Source organism: Radiomyces spectabilis, assembly GCF_025331425.1.
Source record: "Radiomyces spectabilis strain NRRL 2753 chromosome Unknown BYT42scaffold_5, whole genome shotgun sequence".
NCBI lineage: Eukaryota > Fungi > Mucoromycota > Mucoromycetes > Mucorales > Radiomycetaceae > Radiomyces > Radiomyces spectabilis.
In genome coordinates, this window is record NW_026251930.1 from 1,761,791 (window position 1) to 1,775,249 (window position 13,459).

The 13,459-nt window shown below is 44.6% G+C and overlaps 6 protein-coding genes across 6 annotated transcripts; 4 read left to right on the forward strand and 2 right to left on the reverse strand.

The window, feature by feature from the left end:
- Positions 1-3,744: 3,744 nt before the first annotated feature.
- On the forward strand, positions 3,745-4,650 carry BYT42DRAFT_494605 (uncharacterized protein; the record flags this gene model as incomplete). Its single annotated transcript, XM_051564309.1, has 3 exons — positions 3,745-4,054; positions 4,116-4,325; positions 4,391-4,650. The coding sequence occupies 3 exons, from the start codon at positions 3,745-3,747 to the stop codon at positions 4,648-4,650; spliced, it is 780 nt and encodes a 259-aa protein (XP_051424791.1).
- Positions 4,651-4,797: 147 nt separating this feature from the next.
- BYT42DRAFT_604443 (uncharacterized protein) lies at positions 4,798-6,785 on the reverse strand. Its single transcript, XM_051571101.1, has 8 exons — positions 6,637-6,785; positions 6,414-6,559; positions 5,885-6,344; positions 5,693-5,797; positions 5,475-5,599; positions 5,103-5,370; positions 4,992-5,021; positions 4,798-4,916 (listed from the first exon to the last, which is right to left on the reverse strand). The coding sequence occupies exons 1-8, from the start codon at positions 6,714-6,716 to the stop codon at positions 4,874-4,876; spliced, it is 1,257 nt and encodes a 418-aa protein (XP_051424792.1). The 5' UTR covers positions 6,717-6,785; the 3' UTR covers positions 4,798-4,873.
- Positions 6,786-6,871: 86 nt separating this feature from the next.
- BYT42DRAFT_566782 (DNA directed RNA polymerase) lies at positions 6,872-7,456 on the forward strand. The gene is made up of 3 exons (XM_051568020.1): positions 6,872-6,959; positions 7,024-7,116; positions 7,188-7,456. Exons 1-3 carry the CDS (start codon positions 6,896-6,898, stop codon positions 7,208-7,210), a joined length of 180 nt encoding a protein of 59 aa, XP_051424793.1. The 5' UTR covers positions 6,872-6,895; the 3' UTR covers positions 7,211-7,456.
- A 79-nt stretch (positions 7,457-7,535) lies between these two features.
- Positions 7,536-10,310, reverse strand: BYT42DRAFT_307844 (WD40-repeat-containing domain protein). The gene is made up of 9 exons (XM_051562952.1): positions 10,290-10,310; positions 10,080-10,213; positions 9,920-10,015; positions 9,630-9,851; positions 9,343-9,566; positions 8,590-9,277; positions 8,465-8,530; positions 8,257-8,399; positions 7,536-8,183 (listed from the first exon to the last, which is right to left on the reverse strand). Exons 3-9 carry the CDS (start codon positions 9,988-9,990, stop codon positions 7,627-7,629), a joined length of 1,971 nt encoding a protein of 656 aa, XP_051424794.1. The 5' UTR covers positions 9,991-10,015; positions 10,080-10,213; positions 10,290-10,310; the 3' UTR covers positions 7,536-7,626.
- Positions 10,311-10,637: 327 nt separating this feature from the next.
- Positions 10,638-12,065, forward strand: BYT42DRAFT_566788 (Snf7 family). The gene is made up of 6 exons (XM_051568021.1): positions 10,638-10,833; positions 10,926-11,030; positions 11,112-11,158; positions 11,227-11,392; positions 11,457-11,738; positions 11,807-12,065. The coding sequence occupies exons 1-5, from the start codon at positions 10,768-10,770 to the stop codon at positions 11,583-11,585; spliced, it is 513 nt and encodes a 170-aa protein (XP_051424795.1). The 5' UTR covers positions 10,638-10,767; the 3' UTR covers positions 11,586-11,738; positions 11,807-12,065.
- Positions 12,066-12,136: 71 nt separating this feature from the next.
- BYT42DRAFT_566791 (mitochondrial translation initiation factor) lies at positions 12,137-13,294 on the forward strand. Its single transcript, XM_051568022.1, has 7 exons — positions 12,137-12,245; positions 12,319-12,338; positions 12,394-12,484; positions 12,567-12,697; positions 12,765-12,843; positions 12,921-13,072; positions 13,136-13,294. The coding sequence occupies exons 1-7, from the start codon at positions 12,215-12,217 to the stop codon at positions 13,190-13,192; spliced, it is 561 nt and encodes a 186-aa protein (XP_051424796.1). The 5' UTR covers positions 12,137-12,214; the 3' UTR covers positions 13,193-13,294.
- The last annotated feature ends 165 nt before the right edge of the window (positions 13,295-13,459 follow it).

Here is a 13,459-nt window from a genome sequence, read left to right on the forward strand (position 1 = left end):
GTAGGCTATACAGCCGAATGACATAATCAAACAATATTACATAATGCAATGCCCGGTTCTGTTGCATGAAATCTACAGCATTCTTTGCTAAAATTGGGAAGATCGTCAGTTACTCATCCATGTTTGAAGAAATTACAGAAGTAAACTTGAAAGCAAGCACAGCACCGTGTTTTATTATAAAAGCTGTTAACAGAGGAGGAAAGAACGGAAGAAAAGAATACTCAGGTAGACAATATCAATTCATAAAATCTGTTTTTCCACGTGGATGGATACATGTGGATGAATGCACAGCCTTTGTCGGCCAGCAGAAAAAGCAAATGTACGAATTTCAAAAGAAACAGAACGAATAAAAGAATACAAAGAATATAAAGCTTACCCGTTGACTTTTGTCTCCTGTACTTACGTTTGCCATATCGTGAGAGTCGTAGATCGTGTCGCTGCATATGGATGAGATCGTGCATTGGAAGGTGGCATGGAGGATCCAAACTCGGTGAGATCCGCACAAGCAAGAACTGGCTTACTCTGTATCAGTAGCGGAACAGGGACCAGGGCGGCTACTCAGACTAATATGCGTCCAAGCTTTTTTTTTTCATTTTTGCTTGCGCCTCTTTTTTTTGGCCTCTTTTTTTATCCCTCTTGTAGAATCCCATCAACAAGAAAAAAAAACATAACCTGCGGTGCTCTTGCATGGCCACAAAGAACGATGTGCCATGGATACAGCCGATAGGATGACCTTTTGTCATCCTATCGGCTTTCGTCAGACGTTCGTTGGACTACAATATATGGAACCAAGCAAAAAATCAGCAACGTATTTATGAATTGAAGCGCAGCTGTGGATGTCATACCTTGTTGAGTGCGTCAATGCATTTAACCAAGTGGTTGTCGTCGCCTTTTGCAACGCCGTTATCAAGCGACCGCAGTGAGTAACGGCTGTTGTTTCGCTGTATATTGCAGTCGTGAGTGTCTAGAGAATTTTTAGCATGTGTATATAGGTTCAGCTGATGATTAAACACTTACGACTGCCAAGCTTCAGTCAGTGATGAGGGGACGATTCACGGTTTTTTTTTTTTGTTCTAATGTAATATAACTAGGTTAAACGATGATAAGCTTCATTGTGCAATTGGAAGTCTTTTACCTTTCGAGGGGTTCTGTAAGGCATCCTGGATGGACGTCTATGGATGGACATCTAACGAACTATGTCCATCCAGTCGACTAACTCCGCAGGATCATCCACTTGCATTGGATCATCGATCCAGTCTTGCATTTCCTCTCGGTCGAAGAAGTGCTCATGACCTTCTGGTTGTTTTCACCTATGAACGCCTGGGGGACGGGAATACCAGAAGACACCGCGGCAGGAGCAAACGTGGGCGACGACATGATCATGGGATGGCACCTTGCAGATGCCATGAAGCAGCGGCAAGCAACAAGATGAACGATCGAGGCGACGGATGTTGAGGCTTGAATTAATGGACGTCGCGATTGGAGCAGACATGACCTCATTCAGAATACCAGTGGAACGGAAATGTGCTGGCAAATATCCCTTTTACGCCGCATCATGTGGCAATTGCCATCAAAGGTCATCATTTGCATCAACACAAAAAGCCAAGTCTTGATGTGAGCATCACAATTGCCGAGTTTGTTAAGATAACAGGATCGTGATCGACAGCGATTGAGGTATATCCATGTACTAATTGATGGTATTGATCGACACTTGTGGACATGGCTAGTGGAAAGATTTGAAGTTGGGGGATATTAGAGTTGATTATCCCGAGCATTCGGAACACATGGATCAATTATATACCAAGAACGTCAATTTAACAAAGGTAAAGGCACATGTTGAAAAGTAAGTGGGGATACTAGAGATACGTTTTGCTTATAGTTCAACCTGGTACTGACTATGGAAAGCTCGGTTCTGTGGCTACGTTCTAATTTGCGGACGGGGATGCGCACGTTACTTTGAATGACGCTGTATATGGCGTCCGCGAGACATCAGACAACGAATGTCGAGGAATGGCCGGCCTACTGAAAGGCAGTGACTTTAAGCAACATTGAACAATGAGATGGCAACAATGGCAATGAACGTCCGTGGAGCAAGGAATCAGAAATTAGCAGGTCCTGTACGAAGATCGGTGGAGGAAGACAATTGTGCCATCTATTACTAAACGGAAGAGCAATTCGCATGATATTGTCGATCGAGTTGGCTGGGCTTGTCAAACAGCATTGGTCAGATCTTTTGACCTAACCTGGACCGTGTCGATCAATGGCTTCAATCGGGGACAGACGGGGAAGTGTGAAGAGGATTTGAGTGATCTGGTGGAACCATTTGGCAAGCTTCATGGCGATGTGGACAATGTTGACGAGTGGCCTGCTGACGGTACGTTGGAAGGGAGTATTCATCCAGTTCTTGAAAATTTGCTCAGCCTTGTGTCTTGGCTGGTTTGCAGAAAAACAAGCACTTCCTGTCAGGTACGCGCCGTTCATCGTCGAGTTGCCCACCTTCCAAGTCTCCGGATCTGGCATTCATCGACACCATTGAGGTCGGCCATCCACACAGCGGAGACTCTTGCGGCATGTGTGCTCTTCTTTGAAATGATTTTGCACGCCTTGAAATGCTGTATCGAATCGCTGCGCGGTGCCCCTGGTATCCCATTCCTTGGTTGGGTTGGATCCGCTTCGCAAGATCTTGACGTGGTACCACTCTTGGGAGGTCTGAAAACTGGGAATTGCTCGTTTTCCACATGGAACGCCAGAAGACATAAAAACGCAGTGTCATGAAGGGGCAAATCTCAACGCGAACATTACGGCTGCAAGCGCTGACCTCGAGATGTCCGAGCGGGTTGTTTTGACTTGTCGCATAACCAGGACCATGGCGGGACGGGGAGAAGAGCCTTTCCTTTCAGGGTTCACCCTGCAGATCCGGTAATTCAGCCTTTCGAGCCGATTCCCCACGCAAACGCAGAAACGGGACAACGCCAACGCCAAAGCATTACGCAAACCATGGTCTGCTTTTTAGCCGAAAAAGTAATCGATGACGTTTGCAACTTGTTCAGTCGAGGTGTAACCGTCCACGAGAGTCCCAACGCCACGGTCCACATAATTTCCCTACGAGTTCGTTCCTCGTTTGCCTTGACATTGTCCAAGGGCTTCTTGATACCAGATCTTGGATGTGGATAGTTGTTGATCTTCATGGCATTATAAAGAAAAGACAGGATTGTCTTGATTTAGACAGGCGTATTGAGCTGCAGGTATTGGATTTTTTTTTTTTTTTTCCTTGGTAACGGTGGCGCCCTTTTATACTTATTCATGACGCGGAATTCCAAAATTTTCCAACAAACATGTTATTTAATTTGGGACTCCTGCAAGGCGGGTAGATCCTGGGACAGTGTGCCCAGCCAAAAGAAAAATAGAGATTTAATAAGGCGTTGAGAATGATTGCGTTCATATTATGTCGTGTGACACGTGACATCTCTTATTACGAATACAAGTGAATATTTATCTGTGAGATCTACTGAAATGGCCTTCTTTTTTATATGTGTTGTAAGAAAAACAAAATGAGCAAATAGATTATGAGTGTGTCACCTCGCTAAATTTTTTGTCGAGGGCGTTTTTTTTTTCATGCACGCTTTCTCTCTTTTTACTTTTTCACATTGGCTTGTTTTTTCTTGAATGATTATTAGCGCTGTCGATTATCTTGTGCAGCTTCCTTTGTCGTGGATCCACGGTTCGGCCAAAAGAGCGGATTGTATGCGCGTCCCTTGTTGCAAAAAACGCAGCACGGATATACCTCCGCCTTACGAAAACCTCATTCCCAATGATACGTCAGGATCACCATCCACTCAGACCTCTGACAGCTGCTCATCATCCAACGGGTCCTACGGCGGACCTACCAAGCTATTGCAAGAAGATAAGGAACCATGGCTTGACAAGAAGCAAGTGGAAGAAGCGCTCCAGTTATTGAATATTGCTGCAGACATGGAAAAGACAGGTCATCAACAATGCATCGCGCTCGAGTTGTATCTCTTTGGATTGGAAAAACTATTGTCAGCCTTGCCTTGTAAGTCACACAGGCGGATCTACGCTTGTTAGATCTGGATTGGGTAACCCTTGTTTGTCAGTGAGTACCAATGATTCAGTAAAATCCGCCGTGGAACACAAGTTGTCGATGTTCATTGATCAATATCAATTGAAATTATCAGCATGCGCCCACGGCCTCGATAGTGATGACCATGAATCGTGGACCAGCGACGATCCGATGAGCCTTTCCGAAATATTCGTCAAAGCCGCCGTGTCCAGCGCAGTCTGCCTCAAAAAGAGCCCCATCCCTCGTAAGCGAAAGATCAGGTCTGATGTCAACTGATAGGAAAGTCCTCAACATGATGAATACCGATAGATCTTGTCACTGCCGTCCTGGGACATATTATCGCGATGTTGCAATACATTGATCATACCTGTCGTATTCGAAAGCATTCGTGGCAGCTGGCTTCGTATGGTGTTTACACCGCGATCCGAATTGATCAGCAGTGGCAGATCCACCAGAAAGTATGCCGTCTAATGTACACAGGCTCGGCCGCCTTTCTCAAGGCCGTGTTGGCATACACCGAAGCCCCGGGCTATCGTGAAACCAAAAAAAGCTCTTCTCAACTAGCATAACTGTCATGATAATCACCCGTTCTCCATTCGCGCCTGCAACGACAGAATAATTCGATGCATGAAATTGACGCCATTTGCTGAAACTGATTAATACAAGATGGCAGACCAAGCCCAATCACCTTATTTTTTCTCATCAGTATTTCATCCCTTGTGGTGTTTGCAATATTGATGTATCATGAGTTTATATGGGAAAAAGAGAAAAAAAAAAACAAATGTCATTATATTACAACGTAGTATCTTCCGGGTCGTAATTGTCATTGATTAGTCTATTCACCCACCATTAGTCTCACTGATAAAACCATCGAATCATTTCCTGCCAGAAAAAAGAAAAAATAGGGTACCTGTATACATAAGTTGGTGGCGCCGATCCTCTGTAAATAGGAAGGAAAAAAAGGAAGTCAACAAACGTTTCCAAAAAACCAAAAATAGCGCAAACATTGCGAAAGACTTACAAATTGTGAATAAATAAACTCACTAATTCTGGCGCGACATAATCGTAGTATGGGTTGGAGACGGCGACTTTGTCGACAATGTCGCCTTGTTGGAAATCCAACACGCTATTGGGAGCCACGGTCACATTGAACGCGTCGGCGTCATAGGCATACAGCGGCGACAATTTATAAAGCGCGGTACATACAAGCACCGGTGTGGAATGATGTTTCGCCGTCGCTGCCAGCAAATGCGAACCCGTAACTGCTACCAATCCACCATTCGCAAGAACTATAAAACACGTATACCGGTACAGGTTAATTACTGATCCTCCTCCCATTCCCCCATCACTACGGCACTTTCGCTCTCGTCAAATGATCTGCATCTCTACGTACCTGCGTGAGCTCCAAGGACGACCTTGTTGACGCGAGGCATTGCTGCAAAAATGGCCGAGTCAACAATGACGGTGGTGTCGATACCTCGCGCCGATAATGCAGCGGCCATTTCATGACCTTGGTATCTGTGGTATTGTTAATACATAAAAAATTCTATGAGTCTCCCATCCAAAAAAAAAAAAAAAACCTGCTTTATCCCCTATTTTTGTTTTACTCACGTAGGCGAGGTTTCTGCAACGATGACCTGGAATTTTCGCTTGGCAGCGGCACGGAATAAAAATTCTTTCACTGTACGTGACATACCAATAGTCATAATCACTTCGCTATAAAAGCAAAACGAGAGCGTATTTTGGATCAGAAAATCACAGTACAACGTTGTTGGGGGAGGGAGACCAAGTTTAGGAACTTACTTTGCGTGAATGTAATCCAGGGCTTGATCGGCGATTCCTTTGTAAACGCCGGGAATACTTTTATCGTTTGCTCTTTCGACGTCTTCCAAATCGGCAATGATTTCTTCATTGATGACCTGAATAATCAAGGGCTTGAGATTGTAAGAGGCGCCCTTCCTTTCTTGGGCTTCGATGTATTCGTCGGATCGGGCCGCCGAAGCATCGGCCAGCAATCGGAACATGGAAGACTGAGCGGCCAACTGAGGACGCGATTCATTAATTGATCCCACTTGGCTGCTTGTCGACGACAGATTCTTGGAAGGACTTGGTACCGCCGAACTGTCATCGTCAGAAAAGGCGAAATCGTCCTCGGATTCCTCATCCCGCTCCTCGCGATCCATCATATGGGTTTCCAATTCACCACGAGCCACTTCACGAATCACTTTAAGCACACGTCGGGTAATGTTGCCCACCGCCAATTCTGTATTTATCATTATTGCATCAGTGAAACGAGCGCTTGCCATTCCTAATCGAGACTCATCCAACAAACCTTTGGGCTGTGCAGCCGCCAAGCGTCCACCGGTGACTGTAATGATATCCAACAAAGTTTCCACATCGCGCCATCGCGTAGTAGATACAATTTGTCGAAGAATAGCCGCGGTTTCCTTGGCCACTTCGTACGATCCAACCACTTGTCTGCCCAAAAAAATAAACTCTTTAAATCAGGAACCAAGCTGTTCACCAAAAAGTCCACGGAACTAGGGTAGTATTACCGTCGTTTGAGTCGTGAGATAAAGTTCTCGATTTGTGTCTCTAGTTGACTGCTAAAGATCGTCATGGTAGAAGAAGACATTGTCGCAAAGTTTCCCTGTGCAAGGCACTTGGAGCTTTTTTTTTTTTTGTCGGTGGTAACCCACTGTGGTGTGACTGTGTTTTTTGACCTTACGAGCGTTTTCAGAATTTATTGCTGGAGGTCTTTTTTTTTTTTTTTTTTTTTTTTGTTAGACACTTTTCTGCTCGTCCACACCCATAATGGAAGGTTATCAAGGCACTGCTATCCGTCAACCTGCTCCCCCAATGACTTATATTTGTGCCGGTAAGTGTGATCGTACGGTTCATTTCGATTGTAACTCAAGTGTTACTCACTCTGTAATGGTCAGATTGTGGCGCAGAGAATCAGTTGAAGCCCAGAGAACCTATTCGTTGTCAGGACTGTGGACACCGCATCATGTATAAGAAACGAACAAAGAGAAGTAAGTAAATCGCCAATTATAAGTATCTAGTTAGCAATATGGCTAATGTATGAATGAATCAATCTGTGTAGTGGTTCAATTCGAAGCTCGCTAATTTGCAAAAAAAAAAGTCAATGGGTGCGATCTTCAATTTGTACATACAGCAGAAATCACGTCGCATTATTGTTTGCCAAATGTCATCCAGTTACAACTACCAATTCATTCCAATACATTTTACAAGATTTTCGACGACATTGACCTTGGTCCACACTTTTTTTTCTTCATGGCAAATATGGTCATTTTTTTTTATCCTTGTGATTTTGTCAAGCTGTATTTTTGTGTACGGATAATAGAGCGTGCATTATGCCAATCTTTTTATTGTATTTACTACAGGGATATGCAAAAAGGCGTAGCCTGAGATCAGATGACTTGCAGAACAACAGCAAGAAAGAAAAACATTATATAGCTTGTTGAGGTATCAAAAAAAACAAAAACACAAGAAAATGAGGCAGTGCAAAGGGAAGGAATAGATTACAAATCACCTCGACTGAGTCTCAACACATATTGCAGTGCTTCGTCATCTTCATCATCGATATAATCGTCTCTCGATAGACCGCCATGAAGCGTCCCATCTGCCGCGGATAGCTCGGTATTCGCACTTTCAGCTCTAATTTGGGACATACAGGGGGCTGCTTGGGGCGCATCTGGTGGTGTATTTGCGGATGATGGCTCGGTTGCCGTTGCATCGTCCACGGATAAACTGGCAATCAAGGCGTTTACAAGATCTTGATCATTTTCGTCAATGTAATCTTCTTGTGTAAACGTAGGGGTCGTTCGCGATGCTTCCTCTGGCGAAAATGTTTCTGCTGCTTCCTCTTTGGATAACATCAGCGCATACTCCAGCATTTCCTCGTCTGACAATCCGCCCAAGGTTAACTTGTGAAGCAGTTTAGCAGCACGATCACGTTCTTGTTTTTCTTCCTGCAAAGTGGCTTTGGATTCCTTCAGTTCCTGCCTAAGTTCATACTGGCTCACGTTGGCCGACAACGTCGATGAACTCTTTGATTTGGGACGGAGTTGACGACGTGCTGTAATAACATCGCAAACGATTTTAGCCGCCATTCTCCTTTTACCTTTCGAGACTAGACGCATAATACATACCCAGCAGTTGTTTATCAGATGAGAAATCCCACGATTTCACATCGTGACCAATGGTCGCCACTCCTTGGAAATCATTACACCAGATATTCTTTACTCGCATAATGTTCACATCGGACCGATCAACCGGTGCATGTTTGGCAATCCTAAACAACACCATTGTCAATTCTCCCGTGCTTTATCTCTGATATGCATCCCTTATTAGGCTTACTTGTTTCCGAGTGTATTGATGTTCAGCCCTGTCAAGGGATCCCAAATACGAATCCAGCCATCATCTCTATTAAATTCACCCATATTAGCAACTTACGGCTGGCCATGATTTTCTTTTATACTCACGCGCCACTAACGATCTTGCAGGCATCCACATACAGGGCACTGATGGCCGCCGTGTGGCCGTACAATGTCTTGAGTGGTTTCACGATGCCACCTCTGTCCGCCACCGCATCGCCGTCCCACATACAAATTGTGCCAGCGGTATCACCTGTCACGAGCAATCGTTTGTTTCGATAGGACGGCTTACTTGCTGATGATGATGGCGAGATGGATGGCGCGGAAAAACTGGAGGTTGAGCCTTGACGTTTAATCCTTGCCGCCATTGGCTTCGAATACGGCTTCAATGAACCGGTTTCCTTTGGAGGTGCCATGTCCCATTTCATGCATGAAACAGTCCCGACCGTGTGTCCGTGGCCAAAAGTGGCCAAGAGTCGACCCGTCTTGATATCATACTTGTAAACCGAACGCGTATTCTCATAACTGACAATCACTACGCTAGAGGCTGGATCGTCCTTGATACAGGTTACCGAGGCATGACTTCCCGGAGCCGAAATCACTCGGCGTTCAAACGATGGATTTTGCTGTGTCGCTCGAACAGTGACAACATCCTGGTACGCTTCTTCAAGACGGTCGGCAAATCGCTCAACTTCCTTTTCCAATTCAATGTCCCACACGACAATATCCCCATTCGCATAGCCTGCAATGACATACGTAGGACTGACGTTTAGACACACCGGTTTGGACGCAACACCTAATGCGAAAGAGGACGTAAGACAACCCTGTTTTCTTTTGTACCATCTGAAATTAACAAATTACCGTTCAAGTTCACAATGGATGTGGCAGTGCGAGTGTCCCAGATCTTGATGACGCTGTCCTCACCAGCACTAAGGATCGAATGATCGGAAAATGAAGGAAGAGCAAGCGCGGTGACTGGGCCATGATGAAACTGAGAAAACACCCTTAGCTGCCTTCCGGTATACATTTTTCGGCAAGTGGACATGGTGATGAATCCAGCATTGAAACCCCACAAGATACGGTGACTACACGCAATGCCTCCGTCAATCACTGACACAAAATTCCCGAGTCGTCGATCAATAGCTTACCTGTTCATTTTCAGCGCATTAACGCCTAGAGGAACATTATCATCGGTGCTGAAAAGCAATTGTTTGTCCAATTTTCCTGTGGTAGGATTGCACCGTACAGCTAATCCCTGTTCCGCACTGGCGGCCACCATGGAAGCATGATCGAAATCAACAAACATGGTATCCAAGGAACCGATCTTTGGGCTGAATCGAAGGATAGCGCCTCTTCCTTTCTCCCATTTCCTAATGCCATGCCAAATGCGTTGGTAATCCTGTTTCAGTGAAACCCAGGTTGCTGCGGCATAACCTACCGAATGAGATGACTACGGAAAATGTATTCGGATTTCCAGCTGTTGAGCATGGAGCGTTTGTAAGGAAGCATGCCAAAGTACGCCAGAAATGCGTCTCTCCCTAAGGACGGTATTCAGTGGATGGGTCCAAACGCTCACAAATACAAATACAAATACTTACAGCAGCTTTCGTCGGTGACCACGCGACGCCAGTAGTGACACACTCTTGCAATCTCGGTCAATGTCATTGGATCGAGAAGAGCAAAGATATGCGTGATCAGTTCTACCGAGAGCTGATTAACGTAGCATGGTAATCTGTTTTATGAAAATTTCAAGCGTAATGTGAGCATAGAGATCCTGGTTCATCGGTTTGGCCACAATCACAACTTACGTTGGATCCACTTTGGGGAGATGTCTCTTTTTGCCTTTTCTGGAAGCAAGGTTGACTTGCGACGATGAAAGCTCGAGAGAGGAAGCGTGGTTGTGAGCGCCATATTGGTGAGAAGTAGAAGAATTATTAGACTGGGAATCAATAGAGTGTTGTGCTGCTTCTGGTGATTGTGTGTACTGCGTATGCTCGAGGAGATAAGAATCAGAATCGAAAGACATGAACTAAAGAAAGCGGGAAAAAGGCAGCGAGAACAAGTGCTAAAATAAACCCTTTTTTTCTTGCACAAGAAGTAAGAGGGAAAAAAAAGAAGTGCGTTCATATGGCACGAATCATATTTGACTGAATCTGCCGCAGTGCAGTTGTGCGCGTGACTACGAAATGCGGCGGGGCATGCCAAGCATCTTGAACTCCGCCAGCTGTTGCAGCTCTTCTTTTGGCTTGACCAAGCGAACCTATTCCCAACCACTCTCTTTTTATAATGAACAGGCTCTTTGGTTCTGGAAAAAAGACCGCCAAACCTACACTCAATGACGCTATTTCGTCGGTAAGCATATCTTTAATCTAGATATAATATACTGTAGGGAACCAGTCAAGTGAACCATACTCATCGAGACTCAACCCGGTCGCTTCCCATAGACCGATCTGCGGACCGACGCTATCGAAGTCAAAATTCGAAAGTACGATGCAGAGCTAACACGATACCGTGATCAAATGAAGAAAATGAGAGAAGGGCCTGCCAAGGTAGACTCGTCAAATACTTTTATTTTCGGGAGCCCTGCCGTGAAGTGGATTTTGGTCACTCACTGCTGAGTCTCATATTAGAAAGCGGTGCAGCAAAAAGCGTTACGGATTCTGAAGCAGCGAAAACTGTAAGCGACTGACTTTTTTTTTCAGCCAAGGAGTTTTGCCATGGAATTGACGGGTGTTTTCAATTTAGCTGCGAAGCTCAACGGGACAACCTCCAGCAACAGTCATTCAATATGGAACAAGCGCAAATGACAACCGAGAATCTCCGCAATGTGATGGCGACCGTGGATGCTATGCAGGTTGCGAACAAGGAATTGAAGAAACAGTACAAGAATGTCAACTTGGACAAGATTGACGTAAGGCTCCTCCGACTTGCAATTTTTTTTTTCATTTTAATGATATCTGACAATTCTTTCACAGCAACTACAGGATGAAATGGAAGATCTGCTGGAGCAGGCCAACGAAGTGCAGGAGACGCTAGGACGATCGTATAATTTGCCTGATGATGTGGACGAAGAAGATCTGGAAGCTGGTATACCTGGAAAATAATGATGTGGTATGATACGAATAGTGACTCACCCATTGATAATAGAACTGGACGCTTTGGGTGACGAGTTGGCGTTCGAGGAGGAGGAAATGCCCTCTTACTTACAAGACGATACCGAGGCTTTACCCAAGGCCGCAGAGACAGATCCCAAACAAGTAAGCATAATCCTCTAGTAATCTGCGTTGGTCAGTGACGTGTAACTAAGTGTTATTCTACTTTACAGCAACAGGACGTGCAATTGGATGAGTTTGGTTTACCTGTAGCAGCAGAAACACCCATGAAAGCTTAAATGGATCCGCTACTGAACACTCCCACCATAATACTAATATATAAATATATACACACCCGCACAACGCACAAAGCACACCGATATAAAAGATACGTGTTCCTAATGAGAATATTACAAAGTGAAAAGAAGAAAAAAAGGAAATGCAGGCAGTGGCATGACAGAGGGAGTTCCAAAACAAAAAAAAGAGAGGGCGGGCATGACTGCTGATTCGTCGTGGAAATTGAGGTTTCTTTTTCGAGCACGGTGGGTATTGGCATTTTTGCACTAACCCTACGTTGGCTCCATATTTTTATTTATTGATTCTTGACAATCAATCAATAACTCCATTGAGACAGCAGCGCCATGGAACCACGAAAAATGTTATATTGTGGCAGTAAGTTTTCACGTGATAATACACTCTTCCGACTTGAATCACTCAATGACTTGGGTTCTTTTTTTACACATAGTTTGCTCAATGCCCCCAGAGGTGCAGTTTGAATCTAGTGAAAACAGGCAAATCATTGCATCTAACTCTTCCATAGTACTGCGAATTTAGCGGCACACAAGAAAAATGCAAAGAGTGGCTTAAACTCCACCATGAAGACGTGTACGATGACATGTACAGCGTGCAAGGTGACATGATGCAGTTCAATTGAGATTCCAGTGGACAGTGAGAGGAGAATCGAATCCTAAACAAGTATTTTGATTGTGATAGATGTCGGCCAAGGCGTCGAAAAAGTTTCTCTGGAGGATGCGTCCGGTGAAAAGCGATCGGACCGTACACTGGTCAAGGACAAGTCGGCCAAATTGGAAGCTAAACTGGAACGTGAAAATAAGAAAAAGATGGTACAAAAAAAACCAAATATACAGTGGTGAAGCGGTTGACAGGGAAATCACTGATGTTGTTGTCTAGTCATCTCGTGTGATTATCAAGCGCGTGGAAAGAACAAAGAGAAAATGTGTTACCACCATTCACGGTTTGGATATTTTCGGTACGATTGGGGATGGCCTGCCACTCTTTTTTGTTCTGCCGATCAAGGTTAACTGACGCAAATAATGTTGCTTTTAGATGTCGATTTGAAAAAGGCGGCAAAAATGTTTGCCAACAAATTTGCATGTGGTTCCTCAGTCGCCAAGAACAACCAGAATCAGGATGAAATTGTTGTTCAGGGTGATTTCTCGGACGAGTTATTCGATCTTATTCTTGCCAACTGGTCTCAGGTAAGTCATCCAAATGCATCGATATGGGAATAGCCTAGGAAACTGATTGGACGGTCGATATAGGTACCCGAGGATAACATTGATATCGTAGAGGAAAAGAAGAAGAAGGGTGGCAATTAATAAAAAGATGACCAACTGATCCATGTATCAAGGTGCTTGTTGTTGTTTTCTCCTTCTCCCTAATTTGGCGGTCGAAAATAGCTGGTCTCCTTATGTTAATAGACGTGCAATGTGCACAAGTGGTTTTCAGGGAGACCCGCGAATCCCTTTATTCTTGTATTTTTTTTGACACCACCATTTATTATCGTCATCATGGTCATTCTGAGCAGTAAGCTTTTTTAGCGCTTTTAGGATCGCGGTATCATTACCCAAACATGTCAACAAGGA